The 15,554-nt window shown below is 42.0% G+C and overlaps 1 protein-coding gene across 1 annotated transcript; it reads left to right on the forward strand.

The window, feature by feature from the left end:
* Positions 1 to 836: 836 nt before the first annotated feature.
* Positions 837 to 3,318, forward strand: LOC129721984 (protein arginine N-methyltransferase 7). Its single transcript, XM_055675134.1, has 2 exons — positions 837 to 2,592; positions 2,657 to 3,318. The coding sequence occupies exons 1-2, from the start codon at positions 940 to 942 to the stop codon at positions 3,065 to 3,067; spliced, it is 2,064 nt and encodes a 687-aa protein (XP_055531109.1). The 5' UTR covers positions 837 to 939; the 3' UTR covers positions 3,068 to 3,318.
* Positions 3,319 to 15,554: the final 12,236 nt, after the last annotated feature.

A 15,554-nucleotide genomic window follows, 5' to 3' on the forward strand; every position in this document is an offset into this window, starting at 1 on the left:
TGTCAAATTACTTTCCTATGTGGCGCAATTCAGGAGGTTGATGTCAAGGATGCCAGATGTGTCTTTATTCAGAAGGCATTTGAGCTCGGATAAAGCGGTTGAAGACCAAAGGAATGGTATGGTAGCCTTCAAGCGTTACGAACACCTTTTTCTGTACCGTTTATCCCAAAACTACTTTCTCTGCTGTCACAGCTTGCTTCACTTTATTTTGGGATACAATTAATGTATTTAGTACATTAATTGTATCCAAAAATAAAGTGAAGCAAGCTGTGACAGCAGAGAAAGTAGTTTTGGGATAAACGGTACAGAAATAGAAGTTCGTAACGCTTGAAGGCTACCATACCATTCCCATCACCTAGAATATCACATACCATGTAAAAACCTTAAGAAATTGTTCAAAACTGTCCGATATGCTATCAATAATTGCAGTCAACATTAAGGCGGTTTGCCCGATTCAACATAAGATAAGGGTAAACTGACCATTTTTCAGGTGCCAGTGCCAGTGATGTTGGTAACGTCAAATGTATGGTAGCTGACAGCGGTGCCATTCCCGTGCTGAAGACACGAAAGCTTAACAGTCGGAGATCGGATGATTACTCGGTTCAGTCCGCTTACTGAGATTTTACCATCTATCAGAATTTCAATAAGAATATATTTATATGGCTCTAATGTGTAAAAACATGGACCTAAAATATTTCTCGCGTAGTTTTTCAAATTTCAAGCAAGTTTTTAGTTTCTCGAATAGTTGCAGATATTCTTCAAAAACAACTGGCATCTCTGGTTAACTGTCAAATATTTGCAAAACAAGTTGTTTACTAATTTAACAAAAGCAAACCGATGCAAAAACAAGTAAACAAAATATTTCAAATGTAAAAAATAAACATAGTTTAAATGCACGTGCGGTCCGTGTAGTGTATAACGATCATACATTCTTTTTAAATGTATGAAAAAATGGACCCGGAATCGGAAGGTGACTTGTCCGAAGTGGACAGCGACAAGGATTTCGATTTACAGCAGGAAATTGCTCGCAGCGCGTTTGCGGATATGTGTCATGATTGGGAACGCAATCAGAAATACGACCAAGCGCTGCAGTTAACGATAAAACAATTGCACCGACAAGGGATGAAGGCTCATGTCTTGGACATTGGAACCGGAAGTGGATTGCTGTCGATGATGGCAGTGCGAGCAGGAGCCGACAGTGTGACCGCATGTGAAGCGTTCAAACCAATGGCGGATTGTGCTGAACGTGTCATGCTGGCCAATGGCATGGCCGGCCGCATCCATTTGGTCAAAAAGAAATCCACCGAAATGCAAGTTGGAATTGGGTTGGATATGGAGCGAAAAGCCAACGTGCTGGTGACAGAGTTATTTGATACCGAGTTGATTGGTGAAGGAGCAATTGCAACATATATGCACGCTCTGGAATTCCTGCTTGAGTCAGATTGTCGAGTTATTCCTCATTCCGCTACGGTTTATGCTCAAATTGTGGAGAGCCCTTTTATAGTCAACTGGTACGTTCCCAAACTGCTAACTAATTCAGATGGCGACGTGCTAATCAAAACGCCGAACGAAATAACCCACTGTCGAGGATCATCAGCTTTATGTGATTTACAACTGAGTCAAATGCCATCAGGAAGTTTCAAAGTTTTGTCCGATCCGGTGGCAATCTTCGAATTCAATTGGTCCGAGAAAGATAATTTTCATTTTGAAAGGCATTCTAGAACGCATGTTTTAATAACGAATTCCGGAGTACCGCAAGCGGTTTTTATGTGGTGGGAGCTGCAAATGGATTTAGAAGGAACCATTCGCCTTAGTTGTGCACCGTATTGGGCGCACACTGATTTCGATCGTCTTAAAGTGAATAACCAAACAATGCACATTCCGCAACAAAATTTGATTCCGTGGCGTGACCACTGGATGCAAGCAATTTATTTTTTAACAACTGACAAACAACCGTTAAGGAAACAGCAAAAAGTAACTCTGGATGCGTTCCACGATGAGTTTTCGCTTTGGTTTGGTATTGATCAGCCAAATCTTAATCCAGCACATTGTTCATGTGGGTTTCATATCGCGTATTCCCGTTCCCGAATTGGTCAATTAAATGAGGGTACCCGAAACAAAAAGATACTGAATTTTCTGGAAGATAGGGTCAATCGAGATTCTGTTGTTCTAGTGCTAAGTGAGGGTTCCCTCATTAGCCTAGGACTTGCAGCGATGGGAATTAAAAAAGTCATAATAATTGAAAATAATGCCTTTTCAAGAAATTGTATGAAACAATATGCAGCTTTTAACGGATTGGAAAACGTCGAAATATTAGGCCTAGAACTGTTAACAGATACGTCAATATCACACGTTACTCATGTGTTTGGAGAACCATTTTTTGGATCAGCGATATTACCTTGGGAAAATGGTGTTCAGTTCTGTGTAATGCTTGATCGGATAAGATCTAAACTAAATTCAGGCGTTGTCATAGTGCCGAATTCCTTCAGTATTTACAGTGCGCCTGTAGAGTTTTTGGATCTGCAAAAAATTTGTGCGCCTCTTGGCATTTGTGAAGGCTTTGATCTTAGTATAATGGATGAAATGATCGAGGTAAACAAAATTGAGCTTCAGTTATTTGCAATTAGAATAAAAAAAAAAAACTGTTTAATTGTAGGATAATTCCATCCTCACGGATTCACCAGTGGAAGCTCAACCATTATGGGAATATCCTTGCTTTGCTTTAGGGTTGCCGGTTGAGTTAGCTAGCGTGAATATCGCAGAAAACATGCTCAAGTCCAGTGTTGCAAAGGGCGTGATGAAGCTTTGTAAGGAAGGTGTGGTTAAAAACTGCAATGGGATAGCGTTATGGGTTGATTGGCATTTAGATGCTAAGCAAACTCCAAAAACCACCATATCTACGGGGCCACTAGTTCCAATAGATATAGACACTGTAAGTCCTGTTGTATGGAATACTAACTGGAGACAAGGAGTGCATTTGTTGAAACAAGCTATTGTGGACAAATCTGTTAGCTGGTCAGTTAAGTGTAATGTTCAACTAAATAAATTTTACTTTCATTTTGAATGAAAGTATAAAATTTTAATTGCAATCTACAACGAAATAAAGGCATGCATAGGAGAAAAACGAAAAAATATTTTTTCCTGTAATTTCTGAACCAAAATACACAATCTACGATGAGGTATTTGGTAACAAAATATTTCAATATTCTCATCTGAAAAAAATACTTTTCGCTCAAGCAACAATTCTTTAATAGTCATATACGGTGTGACTGCAAATTTATGAAATAAAACAATCAATAGGTTACTTAAAATGATATTGAGCCGAATAAATAAACGTTCTATCTATAGAACGGCTTTTTTCATCGCTCAACTCTCTCTCTCTGAGTATCTCTACTTTCTACATGCTTCGCGAGGTTGTGTATTTCTAAATACACAACCTCGCAAAGCATGTAGAAAGTAGAGATACTCAGAGAGAGAGAGATGAGCGATGAAAAAAGCCGCCAGTTTGGCAACTAGGTTTCACATATCAGGGGTGCCAGATCTGTTCTTAAAGCGCATAATGTTGACCTTGGAGGGGTTGGAGGGAGAAACGAGTACTACACTCAAAACAGAGAACACGCACATGCGTCGTTTTCTGATAGCGTGTAACTATCTTCTTGCTGTAACGCATGCATGACTCAAACGAAGTTTTTAGTAACATCAGGAATTCGCGTTGACGGTGTTGCTGATATTTGTTTGGTTTTTGCGTGCGATAAAGAAGGAAGGAAATATTTTTGCTTTTGTCATCACGCATATTTTGACAATTACATATGAGAGCTCACATAAGTGCGAACAGCCTTCAAAATCTTTTTCAACGCGAATAATGTGCAAATTTCACAGACTAATTTTGCGAGTCTGTGTTTTTTTCGATTTGCCGTTGTATAAAAGTTTCTTCAGAGTTTTGAGTTCGACCGGGATGAAGTGTGTTCGAAATTGTAACCAAAGCCTTAAATCCAGAGTAGCGCAAGTTAAATAATCGAACTTATTACTTAAAGCTCATGAAATAAATTATTTTACGCAAAAATAAACCAAAATATTTTGTGAAACGACAATGAGTACAAAAACTGTTTGCGATGAATATTTTTCCGAGCAACTAAGAGGTATCAGTTATAACAATACTCATCGCAAAAAAAATGCTTTTTTGCCTTGGTTCAAATTGAGAGTCGATGACAGCTCATTCTTGTTCATTTTGACACTCAGCGAAACTGTTAGCGCCGCTAAAATTTTGGCCTTCGAAACGCTAATCGCTAATTCGCTAAATTTTGTAGAGGACCGACAATAGAAATATTTAGAAAAAACTGTGAATTGCTGATGGCGTACGTAAATTGCTTCGAAAGATGAACATACTTTACTGCGAAAGTTACTTTTGTCAGTTTTTTTTACCCTAGAATGGAGTTCTAGCTATCGTACAAGCCACAGGAGCATTTTGAAGAACAAACACAAGGTCTAGATTGAATTTTCGGCACACCAAGAACTTTGATAAATTACAATGCGCTTGAAATTATGACAACTTTGGTTCTACTTTTCCGATTCAGATAATAATTGAGTTTTTATGAAAACATTCCTAAGAGTATCTATTTTCAATGCAAGCTAAATAACTTTTGTTATTCTTGTTTTTACAAAATCAAATATGAATACCGTTTCGTGAACCTCTTACTGTAAATAGTTTTAAAAAGTAATTGTTTTCGTTTGTTTAACCAAAACAGATCAAAGTGGTCCAAATCTGACAAAACACGAGCAATAAATATAGCGATATGACTATTTACATATTAAAAAGTTAGCGATTAGCGAAAGTTCCGCTAATGTGGGTTTAGCGTTTAGCGTTTAGCGATTATCGAGCTAAATTTTCCAGTTAGCGACTTAGCGATTAGCGTCGCTAAATTTTCGGTTAGCGGTGCCCACCACTGGATACACAGCGCGTAAAAACCGCGAAAAATTCCAAAATCCGCATAAAAATCTTCAGTTAACTAAAGGTTCCAAATCATTACTGCTAAATATTTTTGAAAAAGAATCAATAGACCTTTCTTTCTGCGTTAGTGTTAGTGGTCGATTTCACTAATACATGTTTTTGTTTGTTGCAAATAAACAACACGCTGGCGGGTAACAAAAGTTTTCGAGTTATAAGCAAGTTTAGTTTTATTTCATCTGTTTTACCAATGAAACAAAGTTTGTTAATACAGGTAACACTAATGAACTACACACATAAAATTTTTTGCCGGGTCTCGATAACTTATTGCCGAGAACGGCACCACTGAGTGCTTGTTTAAAAAAATAATGACAGCTGTCACATTTTGTCGTAAATCTCAGTTCACCTAACTGAAATTTCGGCACAAAATATAACTACCGAGATTTCGGATATTTTGTGCCGAAATTTCAGTTGGGTGAACCGAGATTTACGAGAATGCCCTATAGAGGTTTTTACGTATGACTGTATTAGTGCCACGCGTTGAGGAAAACATGAACGCATCGCTGTTTTGTTTGCAATGCTACGTTCTGAGCAGCGGGGCAAAGATTTAGTTGGACGCCTATTGTATGTTCTAAGCTCGGTTCTGAATATACTTTTCATCCGTGACCAAGAATCGGAACAAGCTGCTGAACGTAATCAGCAAAAAAACAGCAAAAAGTGGTAAAAAGTTGAAACAATGATAAGCGATAATTTACAGTTTGGAAAAAGTGCTAGTGTGCGTGAGTGGAAAGTCACTTACATATAAAGAAAATATTACCAAGCGAACACTTAAAAACAACGTAAATTTACGTAAACCTGAATGTTTTCACTGGTTTAGGTCAATAATACGCATAAAAATTGGTGAAAACAACGCAACTGCTTGATAAAAAGTGAATACCTAATTTTTGGTAAAAATGTGTATGGAGTTTTTAAAATATTGATATTGATAATTTAAATTTAAATTTCGAAATCCGTATTGAATTGAAATTTGTATTTAATAAAAAAAAGAATGACCACCTCCATCTTTATAACTTGCGATGGGTCCTGTAGTACACAGCGGCACAACGAGGGAATGCCTTTTCCTATCCTTCACTGTACATTTGACAGAGTATAACATCGAAGATACGAAAACGTCAAACCTGATACAAAAACGTCAATGTAGGTCGGATTGTTTTCATTGATTTTGCTGTTTCGGTTTGGGCTTAGCCCTTGCGCTTCTTTAGTAGACACAGTGGATCTGGTTGTTATCCAACAAAAGGATGTAATCAAATAGCGAATTTCTTTATTCCACCAGCTCACCTCGTTTTGACCTGGAAGCGCACTAACTGCTGTCAAAACCCTTCTTTATTCGCTCGATTTTGACCCAGTTTTGCCCTGCCGTGCTGCCCGAAGCACACTGTAAAATTTGTCAGCTTCAACCCACCACCGCACCTGCTAAGTTCGTAAACAATTATCTGGCATCTCTTTCTTACTTGCGTCTTAAATGGCATTGACGTTTTATTATTACTCGGCAGTATTGCCCGCACACAGTGGATTAAAAGTAGGAGGGTGGTATTCAAGACACGACCGCATGACGTTGGACTACGGTATTCTTATATTCCAATAAAACAAATAATAGAGAGAATTGCAACTCTAGTATTTGCTGCAATTTTATCTAACAGTGCATTTCTGGATGCTGAGACGTTAAAACGTTATAAATAATAATATATACTAAAAGAATGGATATTTTTTATTTAATCGCTGTCATTTCATACATATTCGAATCAACCCTTTGTTTGCTGCACTACCAAGACAATCATTTAATTGAGCGAATTGGTAAAATTTTCCTATCTAAGCAAAAAGCAAACTTTACGAAACTATCTGAAATTGGAGCCCAGAACGATTCAACCGAAAATTTCAAATTTGAAAATTGTTTGACATTTAATCGATAAAACTCATGCTAGGTTAGTTCCAGCCCAGCATATAACTTCATGTATTTGAAAAAAAAAAACGTTTGGTTCAATAACTTAATATAGCAAGAGCTCAATCACACGTTTTTCGGTAGTTGTTATCAAGGTTTGGGCGAGTGACAGGAAAATATCTTAACTTCTTCAGTTGTGATTTAGAGCATTTATAATTGTTTTGTTATTTCTCACGATAGCGACAAGTTTGTTTCTTTCTCTGTGTGCGAGAAACAAAATCAAAATCGCGCACCGAGAAACGAAAACGAAAATTTAATGAATGCTCATTGAGAAAACTTGCAACTCTTTTTACCAATAACTTACGATACTCAAAAGAACCCGTTTTGATCTAAATCAAATTTCTAGTAAATAAGTGTTGATAATTCATAGGTAGTAATTTTTCCTCGATGAATAAAGACTGGCTGAAGAAGTTAAAATCGCTGCTGTAAAATCAAATTCACAACTGTGTTCGTTAAGACGTTTTAATATTTTCAATGACAATAATAATCTTTGATAAACACCCGCTATAGTTATTCACACACATGCTATAACTATCTAAACACGCGTTAAAACTATTCATACACACGCTGTAGCTATAGCTATCCATACACACGCTATTCCTTTCCATACATCCGATACAACTATCTATACACACGCATAAGCTATCCAACCATGTGCTATTACTATCCATACATACGCTATAACTAATCATTACACACGCAGCAGCTATCCACACACAAGCTATAACTATCCGTACACACGCTGAAGATATACACGCAATAGCCATAATATGCTACACATGCTAGTGTCTTACACACGCTATAGCTAGCCATACACACGCAACAGCGCCATCCCTATCATCGCAAATGTCATAGCAACACAGATGCACATACGCTATATGTGCACACTGCACACACACCCAACGTTTTCACCCAACGATATCTGAATTGGATTACCGCTGGTGGGGTCCAACTCAGATCGAAGGAGCACCGAACTGAATGAAGAAATGCAGCTTCCCACTACCTCCGCCGCTGCTGCCTGATACCACCGCTCTGGTTCTGCTGCAGCTCAGTTTGGCCGCTGGAATCAGCCACCGCTGCTGATTATACAAGACCGGCCTGGTGACCTTTCACTTGTTAACTGATGACTGCTATGAGACGACACAGGCTATTATATAGCCCAAAGCAAAAATCCATCCGCGAGCAAACAAGAAGCGAGCTTGTGATTGGTTGAATGTGCACGACTTTTAACACAACTTTTAACTAGTTTAGTATCGAAAACATATTTAAATTATTATATGACAATCTTGCGCAATATTTCCCCTATCAATCAAGCCATTGGTGTTTAGAATCTGTTCAGTGGTAATGATAAAAGAAGCATTTTAAAACGGTGTTGAAACACCTGTTGCAGCTACCGAAATCGAGCTCGTTATTGGTTGAAAGCTGTGAGACTGTTTACAAAGTCAGATCGGTTGTATCCGTTAGTGTCGACTGTGCTTGTGAAGAGAGGTGGTGATTGGTTGCTCGGTATGATTTAGACAATCGATGTGATTTATCAATTTTTCAATAGTGTATCTCGAACAATAGGTTATTTTTGTTACATAAATTCAACCGTAAAAGAATTTCTGATCGGTTGATGCCAAAACCTCGAAATTCTGAAAAGAAATGACTGATATATAAGCGCTCAAAACCTGACCACTTTTCCCTGGTTTTCCCCGGTTGAATTACTAGATTTTCAAATTCAGGTGCCTAACTTCGATATAGACGTTAGTCCAACGTCGAAAAATTCGCTATAAGTTAAAAACCCTTTATAATTTATATATAAGCTTTTCGTTCGTAAATAGAAGGACGAGATTTTTGTATCTATAGCAAACACAAGCAAGAGAACAGAAAAGAGCAAAAACATCAGATTTGACGTTTCTATGTTGTACTCAGAGCTGCCATATTTTATTTTGAAAAATCTGTATGCACCTGTGAAAAAATCTGTATTTTTCTGTATTTTGTTCGTGTGCCTACAAGTGCTCTGGTTTGGGGTAACTGGGCTTGGCATCCAACCTTAAACTTCGCTTGAAACCGTAAAAAGGTTGGGTAAAATTCCTGAAAGAAAACTCAGATCTATAACCGTGTTTTTTTTTTTTTTTTGCTAGAAAGGCAATAGAATCCGGTATTTTTGTTCTAAAGTTTTCCCGCTTAGCCAAATGTCGAATGTCTAGAAGAAATCAAACAAAAGGAATTTCCCGCTTAGTAAATGCCAGACGCCCAGCAGAACTCGAACAACCACGCTCGAAGCCTGGGTTAGAATCCCAACGCCGACATGGGTGTCGATGGTTGTGGGGTGGGGTGATCCACCCACAACCAACCCAACTGGTCTAGGTTTAGTCCTAGCCGACACCGGGAGATTTTCTGAGGCGAAAAATCTCTGGGATCACGCATTCCATCGCATAAGGAAGTAAAGCCGTTGGCGCCGGTCCGTTAAACAACGGGTCGTAAGTTAAGGTCCTGGGTGGAGTCGCCTCCACGAGTGGCGGAACCAGATCAACGGAAAATAAGTAAGAATTAAAAAAAATCGATTGCTAAAATTCTGTACAAATCTGTATTAAAAATCAAAATTCTGTATTCTGTATCATTTCTGTATCGTGGTCAAAAAATCTGTATAATACAGAAAAATCTGTATACTTGGCAGCCCTGGTTGTACTTGATGTTATAACCAGTGTTGCCACATTTTAATCTGTACTGGGAGCTGCAAAATCTTTTTCATCTGTACTATTTCCGGGAAAAATCTGTACCACTGGCCCAAAGTTTTTATTTTTTATATTTATACAGCTTCAATTATTTAGAGTCAACTGCGTTGACTCAGTTAATATTGATTCCAAACTATACTAGCTCGATTGTCAATAAAACTTTTGCACACTTAAGAATGGAGCTCGGTAATGCAGATTACCGAGCCATTGCGGTTCAATCTCTTGAAAATTCAGCCAAAAAACAATGAAACCCGTAATTCAGCAACACTACCGATATTTCGGATATTTTGTGCCAACATTTTAGTTTGGTTAAATCGAGATTTACGAAAAAATGTCACAACTGCCGTTTTTAAACCGAGTGGTGCCATTCTCGGCAGCAAATTACCGAGATTTGGCAGTAAATTCTATGTGCGTCCAAAAAGTTTTGTCTGATCCTTTCTAACCATCTAAAAAATCTGTACTTGTCTGTGCTTTTCTCGAAATCTGTAATCTGTACGGTACAGAATCTGCACCGAAAAAAACCGAAAAAATCTGTACATTTCCAGATAAATCTGTAAGTTGGCAACAGTGGTTATAATCATACACACAAAGAAAATATTACCAAGCAAACACGTAAAAACGACGTAAATTTACGTAAACCTGAGTGTTTTCACTGGTTTAGGTAAATAATACGCATAAAAATTGATGAAAACAACGCAACAGTTCAATAAAATGGGAATACCAAATTTTGGGCAAAAATTTGTATGGAGTTTTTGATATTGAAATTGATGATTCAAGGTATTTAATTTTACCTAAATGATGACTTCCGTGCAGGTACTCAAAAGTAGGTAAGTCACTTTTACCTAAAAGTACCTTCCCGCACAGAAGGGCTGATTTGCGTCAAAAATACGCATATTTGGGAAGTTTTATTTTTCTGTGTAGCACATTCCCTCGCGGCACAAGTCCGCATAATTTGTTGGTGAGAACTTTTGATTGTTATACACTGAAAAAAATCACACGCTTATATCAAATGCCCTTTACACAAAGCGAAACAAAGCCTTGGTGCTACATTCCGATTCGGAACTTGACCTTCTGTTTTTTTATACACAGACTTCGCAGCCAACTGTTAAGTGTACAGGACAATTGCGGGGCTAGCGCTACAATCCTACTGACACTAACAGTCTCTCCCCAAGAAACGATTGGTCGTGCTACTCCCACGGGAACACACGCCAACCGGTTCAAGGTCCACCGCGGAAAAGGCACAGGTGGAGGCTACGGGCAACCCTTGGACTACCGTAGAGGGTAGGAAGCGTCGGGAAGGTTCGACGCGACATGATGGCGGAGCGGCCAGAGGACCAAAAAAGGTAAAAAAGGTGCGGTGTAGGGGTGATGCCCTCGTACTCAAGACGGATGGGTCGAAGTACTCAGAAGTCTTGAAGAAGATGAGGGGGGAAACCCAGCTCAAGGATCTGGGGGCGGATGTGCGGAGTATCCGCCGATCTCGCACTGGCGAGATGATATTTGAGCTCCGGAAGGACGCCAAGAACAAGGGGGCTACCTACAAAACGGTAGCTGAAAAGGTCCTAGGGAAGGAGGTGCAAGTGCGGGCACTCACCTCAGAAGTGACTCTCCAGCTTAAAAACCTGGACGAAATCACTGAGGGGTGCGACATTGCACAAGCCCTAAAAGCGAAGTGCGGGGTGGAGGTGGCTAAGGAGTCAATCCGCCTCCGCAAAGGTCCGGCGGGGACCCAGATAGCTACCTTCCGACTACCGTCGGCGGACGCTAACCTGGCCCTGAAAGAGGGCAAGTTGAAGGTCGGCTGGTCTGTATGTCCTCTGGGCATACTACAGCAACCAGACATTTGCTTCCGGTGCTTCGAGGGCGGACATAAGTCCTGGACCTGCAAGGGGCCCGATAGGAGCCAGCTGTGCAGGCGATGTGGAGGTGCAGGCCATGAAGCAAAGGACTGTGTGGAGTCTCCCAAGTGCATGGTATGTTCCGGGAAACGGGACGCCAAACACTTTATGGGAGGCCCCAGGTGCCCAGCCGGTAAGCCGGCTGCGAAACCACGGGCGTAAGGGTGACGCAACTGAACCTGAACCATTGCTTCGCGGCTCAGCAGCTGCTACACCAAGCAGCCACTGAGTCGTTGTCGGACATCGCCGTCATACCGGATCCCTACCGCATCCCTCCCGGAAACGGTAACTGGGTTGCGGATAAGTCCAGTTTGGCGGCCATATGTACGACGAGCAAGTTCCCGGTTCAGGAGGTTGTCTCAACCTCAGAAGAAGGGTACGTAGTTGCTAAGGTAAACGGAGTGTTCTACTGCAGTTGCTATGCTCCGCCACGTTGGTCTACCGAAAGGTTCACCCAGATGGTCGACCTCCTATCCATGGAGCTAACGGGCCTAACGCCGTTGGTGGTGGCGGGCGACTTCAACGCTTGGGCTGTTGAGTGGGTAAGTCGCTTCACGAACCAGAGGGGCCAGATCCTGTTGGGGGCTTTTGCAAAGCTCAACCTAGATCTGGCCAACGTTGGGAACAAAAGTACATTTAGCAGAAATGGTGCGGAGTCGATCATCGACGTGACGTTCTCCAGCCCAGGACTGATCAAGAACTGGAGGGTAGACGATGGCTACACTAATAGCGACCACCAGGCGGTCTGTTATAGTGTAGACAACAACGAGAGGCGGCAAGCGACGGGTAGAGCCAACACTCCGACCGTTCGCGGGTGGAAGACATCGCACTTTGATGCCGAGGTATTCGAAGAGGCAATGAGAAGGGAGCGCGAGGGGGGCAGTTAGCTCCGCCCGACTGCTGACCAACTAGTTGCTATGCTATCGCGGGCGTGCGACGCCACCATGCCTAGGACTCGCCAACCTATGAATGGAAAGCCACCGGTTTACTGGTGGACGGACGCGATAGCCGACCTTCGCAGTGCGTGCCTCCGTGCAAGACGGAGGATGCAGCGTGCGAGAAACGAAGAAGAGAGGACAGAGCGCCGCGCAGCATTCAGTTCGGCAAGATCGATGCTAAAGAGTGCGATAAAGGCCAGCAAGAGGGCCTGCTTCGATAGGCTATGTGCGAGTGCCAATACAAATCCGTGGGGTGACGCCTACAGGATCGTAATGGCCAAGACTAAAGGCGCGCTGGCGCCTGCAGAGCGATCACCAGCGATGCTGGAGCGTATCATCGAGGGACTCTTTCCACGCCACGAGCCAAGTCCTTGGCCTCCGGCGGTCGAGTCTCACGTCCGACGTTCCAGTATCTCAGACATAGACCAGAGATGGTCGGCCAACCCGCCGAGCATCCAATCCGTGAGCGACGACAGCCGTGTCGAGGCAGGGGAGGAGGCAAGGGTTACGAATGAGGAACTCATCGTGATCGCCAAATCCCTAAAGGTGAGCAAGGCACCGGGACCGGATGGTATCCCTAACCTGGCGATCAGGCTGGCGATAAAAACGGCCCCCGGGCTGTTCAGGGCAGTCATGCAGAGGTGCCTGGATGACTGTCTCTTTCCGGACAGGTGGAAGCGGCAGAGACTGGTCTTATTGCCGAAGGCTGGGAAACCGCCAGGGGACCTATCGGCATATACGCCTATCTGCCTGCTGGACACCGCGGGCAAGGTGCTTGAGAGGATCATCCTCAACAGACTGATGAGGTACACGGAGGGTGTACACGGTCTGGCAAGTAACCAGTTCGGCTTCCGGAAGGGCAGGTCCACGCTGGACGCAATCTCTTCCGTCATCAAGACGGCGGAGGTAGCAATCCAGCGCAAAAGAAGGGGAATACGCTACTGCGCAATCGTCACGCTCGACGTGAAGAATGCGTTCAATAGTGCCAGTTGGGACTCCATAGCGCTCGCGCTCAGGAGCATCCATGTACCGGTGTCGCTGTACAAGATTCTGGAAAATTCTTTCCAGAATCGAATACTTGTGTGTAGGTATACCTATACCCTGGGTATAACCTACCAGGACTTTCTCCAGAAAACCCTGTACGTGCCGTCGGCACGGAATTACAACTCGAGACTTGAGCGGTAGATTAAACTTACTTTATTTACACAAAAGCTTAAATAGTACCCTACAGGTAACTCAGAGCGAAAGGCTTTTCCCCTTCGATCCGGTCACCACATACCTAGCTGTTCTATACTGGCATATGGCATGTCTTGGCCTGTCTCTTTCTCGTGCTTAACTTTTAGTACATACAATTAACTACTTGAGAGCGCTATAACATGTGCTCCAAAACACGTGCGCTAGCGTGAGCGCAAAGAACCCGCGCGTGAGCATGGGCGACGCTACCATTTGTCGAGTTCTTTTTTGTTTATTCAATGCCTCGGTGGCTTTAGTGCCTACTCATCGCGGAAGGCAAAGTGCTATCGCCAACGCTTGCATAGCAGAACCGTTCGCGGTCTTTCTTCAAGATCTTTCCTGCTTTCTTTACAGATGGTCTTGTCTTTGGGAGACAACGGCGGACGACCGTGTCCCGATTCTATACTCTACCTGTTTTTCATTTCTTTCAACGGAAGGCTTACTGTCTTTCGGACTAAGCTAGAATGTACCGTATGACAAAATTCTGCGTGACGGAACATAAGGTATTTTCTGCGCGGGTGTGACGTCACATCTGCCACCCCGCCTAGTTGGCCATTATCTAGAAAAGATGATGGTCACATGGTCCGTTCTGACGGCCTATTGGTGTGTTTTTCATAACAATTATTTTTCGCGTTTTTATGCTACTATATACATATTCGTTTTCATGATATTCCTTCTACCCTTTGCACGTAAAATTCAATTAATTACAATAGTGATACATATCATTTCTACATAAATTAACGTTTTCAGACATGGATTTTCTTCATAACAAATTGACAAGTGTTCGCTCGCCTGGTGCGCTGCGCCTTGTAGATATCCGCTGCTTGGCTGTCGGATTCAAGCGACGGGTTACAGGGGGTTTGAAACGGAAGGGTGTGTCTGGCAGTAGAGGTTCTCATCGGTTGTTTGTGATGTCATCCTCGCGAACTCATCTTTAAGGCTTCATCGGGTTATTTGCAATAGTTCAATGGTTATCATTGCACTTTAATTTAAGGCTGCAGTTCAGCTGGTTGTTTTACGATTGTTCAGAGTGTGTTGTTGAACTTTAATGTTGGGTTAGCCGTGTCCCTTTGACATAGATCGGCTGTATTTTTGTTTGGCTTATAGTATTGTTACGCGCCGTGTGGCGAAATGATTTGCGATTGCCACCGGCTCTGTTGCATAATGCAGTCACTTGGTTTTGCATCTTTAACCGCCTGCGCGAGGTGTATAATTACCCGCTAACATATGTGCGCACATCTTCAAAGTGTAGTGCGGAAAGAACATAGTTGATTAAACACGAGCAAAATTTTATAGCGTCATTTTGCTTGTTTGGCTTTGACCTCGAATCCTTATTTGTAGAAGTCAATAACTCTTAATGAGTAATATATATTTGGAACAAATTATTACGCCCTTCGCTGTGTAGTTTGCTGTATTCGTCTTCGCGCTGAAGTCTCGATTCTGGCTTGAGCCGCATTGATTGAGTTCTGTTGCACATCTGACCTTTTCAGGGATCAAAAAAAACTGGATACTACTCGTCTCCTCTTGGTAATAACGTTTGGCTTTACCTCCATCTTGACCATAGACACCCGCCGTTCAACTCCCCTCACAACCGTCTGCTTCCCTTTTCGCGTCATACTGGGCATTATGGTATGCCCCCATCTCAGCATCCGTTGTAATCACCTCGGTCGTCTTCGAGGATCGGGAACTCGTCTCATTGTCAATTCTTAGATGCTAGCTGCCCTACTTAGCAAGTGGTGCATATATTTTTTTGCCATTCTTTCATCAATTTTTTTTTTTTTCGTTAATTTTTTCCACTTGCTGTTTCAAATTAATTTCACA

The sequence above is a fragment of the Wyeomyia smithii genome, chromosome 2 (assembly GCF_029784165.1).
Source record: "Wyeomyia smithii strain HCP4-BCI-WySm-NY-G18 chromosome 2, ASM2978416v1, whole genome shotgun sequence".
NCBI classification, from domain to species: Eukaryota; Metazoa; Arthropoda; class Insecta; order Diptera; family Culicidae; genus Wyeomyia; species Wyeomyia smithii.

What these genes read in the sequence shown, in the direction of transcription:
- LOC129721984 (XM_055675134.1), top strand. Translation starts at nt 940, where the DNA reads ATGTATGAAAAAATGGACCCGGAATCGGAAGGTGACTTGTCCGAAGTG. An exon ending in TAATGGATGAAATGATCGAG is followed by an intron (nt 2,593 to 2,656) that starts GTAAACAAAATT and finishes GTTTAATTGTAG; the next exon opens with GATAATTCCATCCTCACGGA.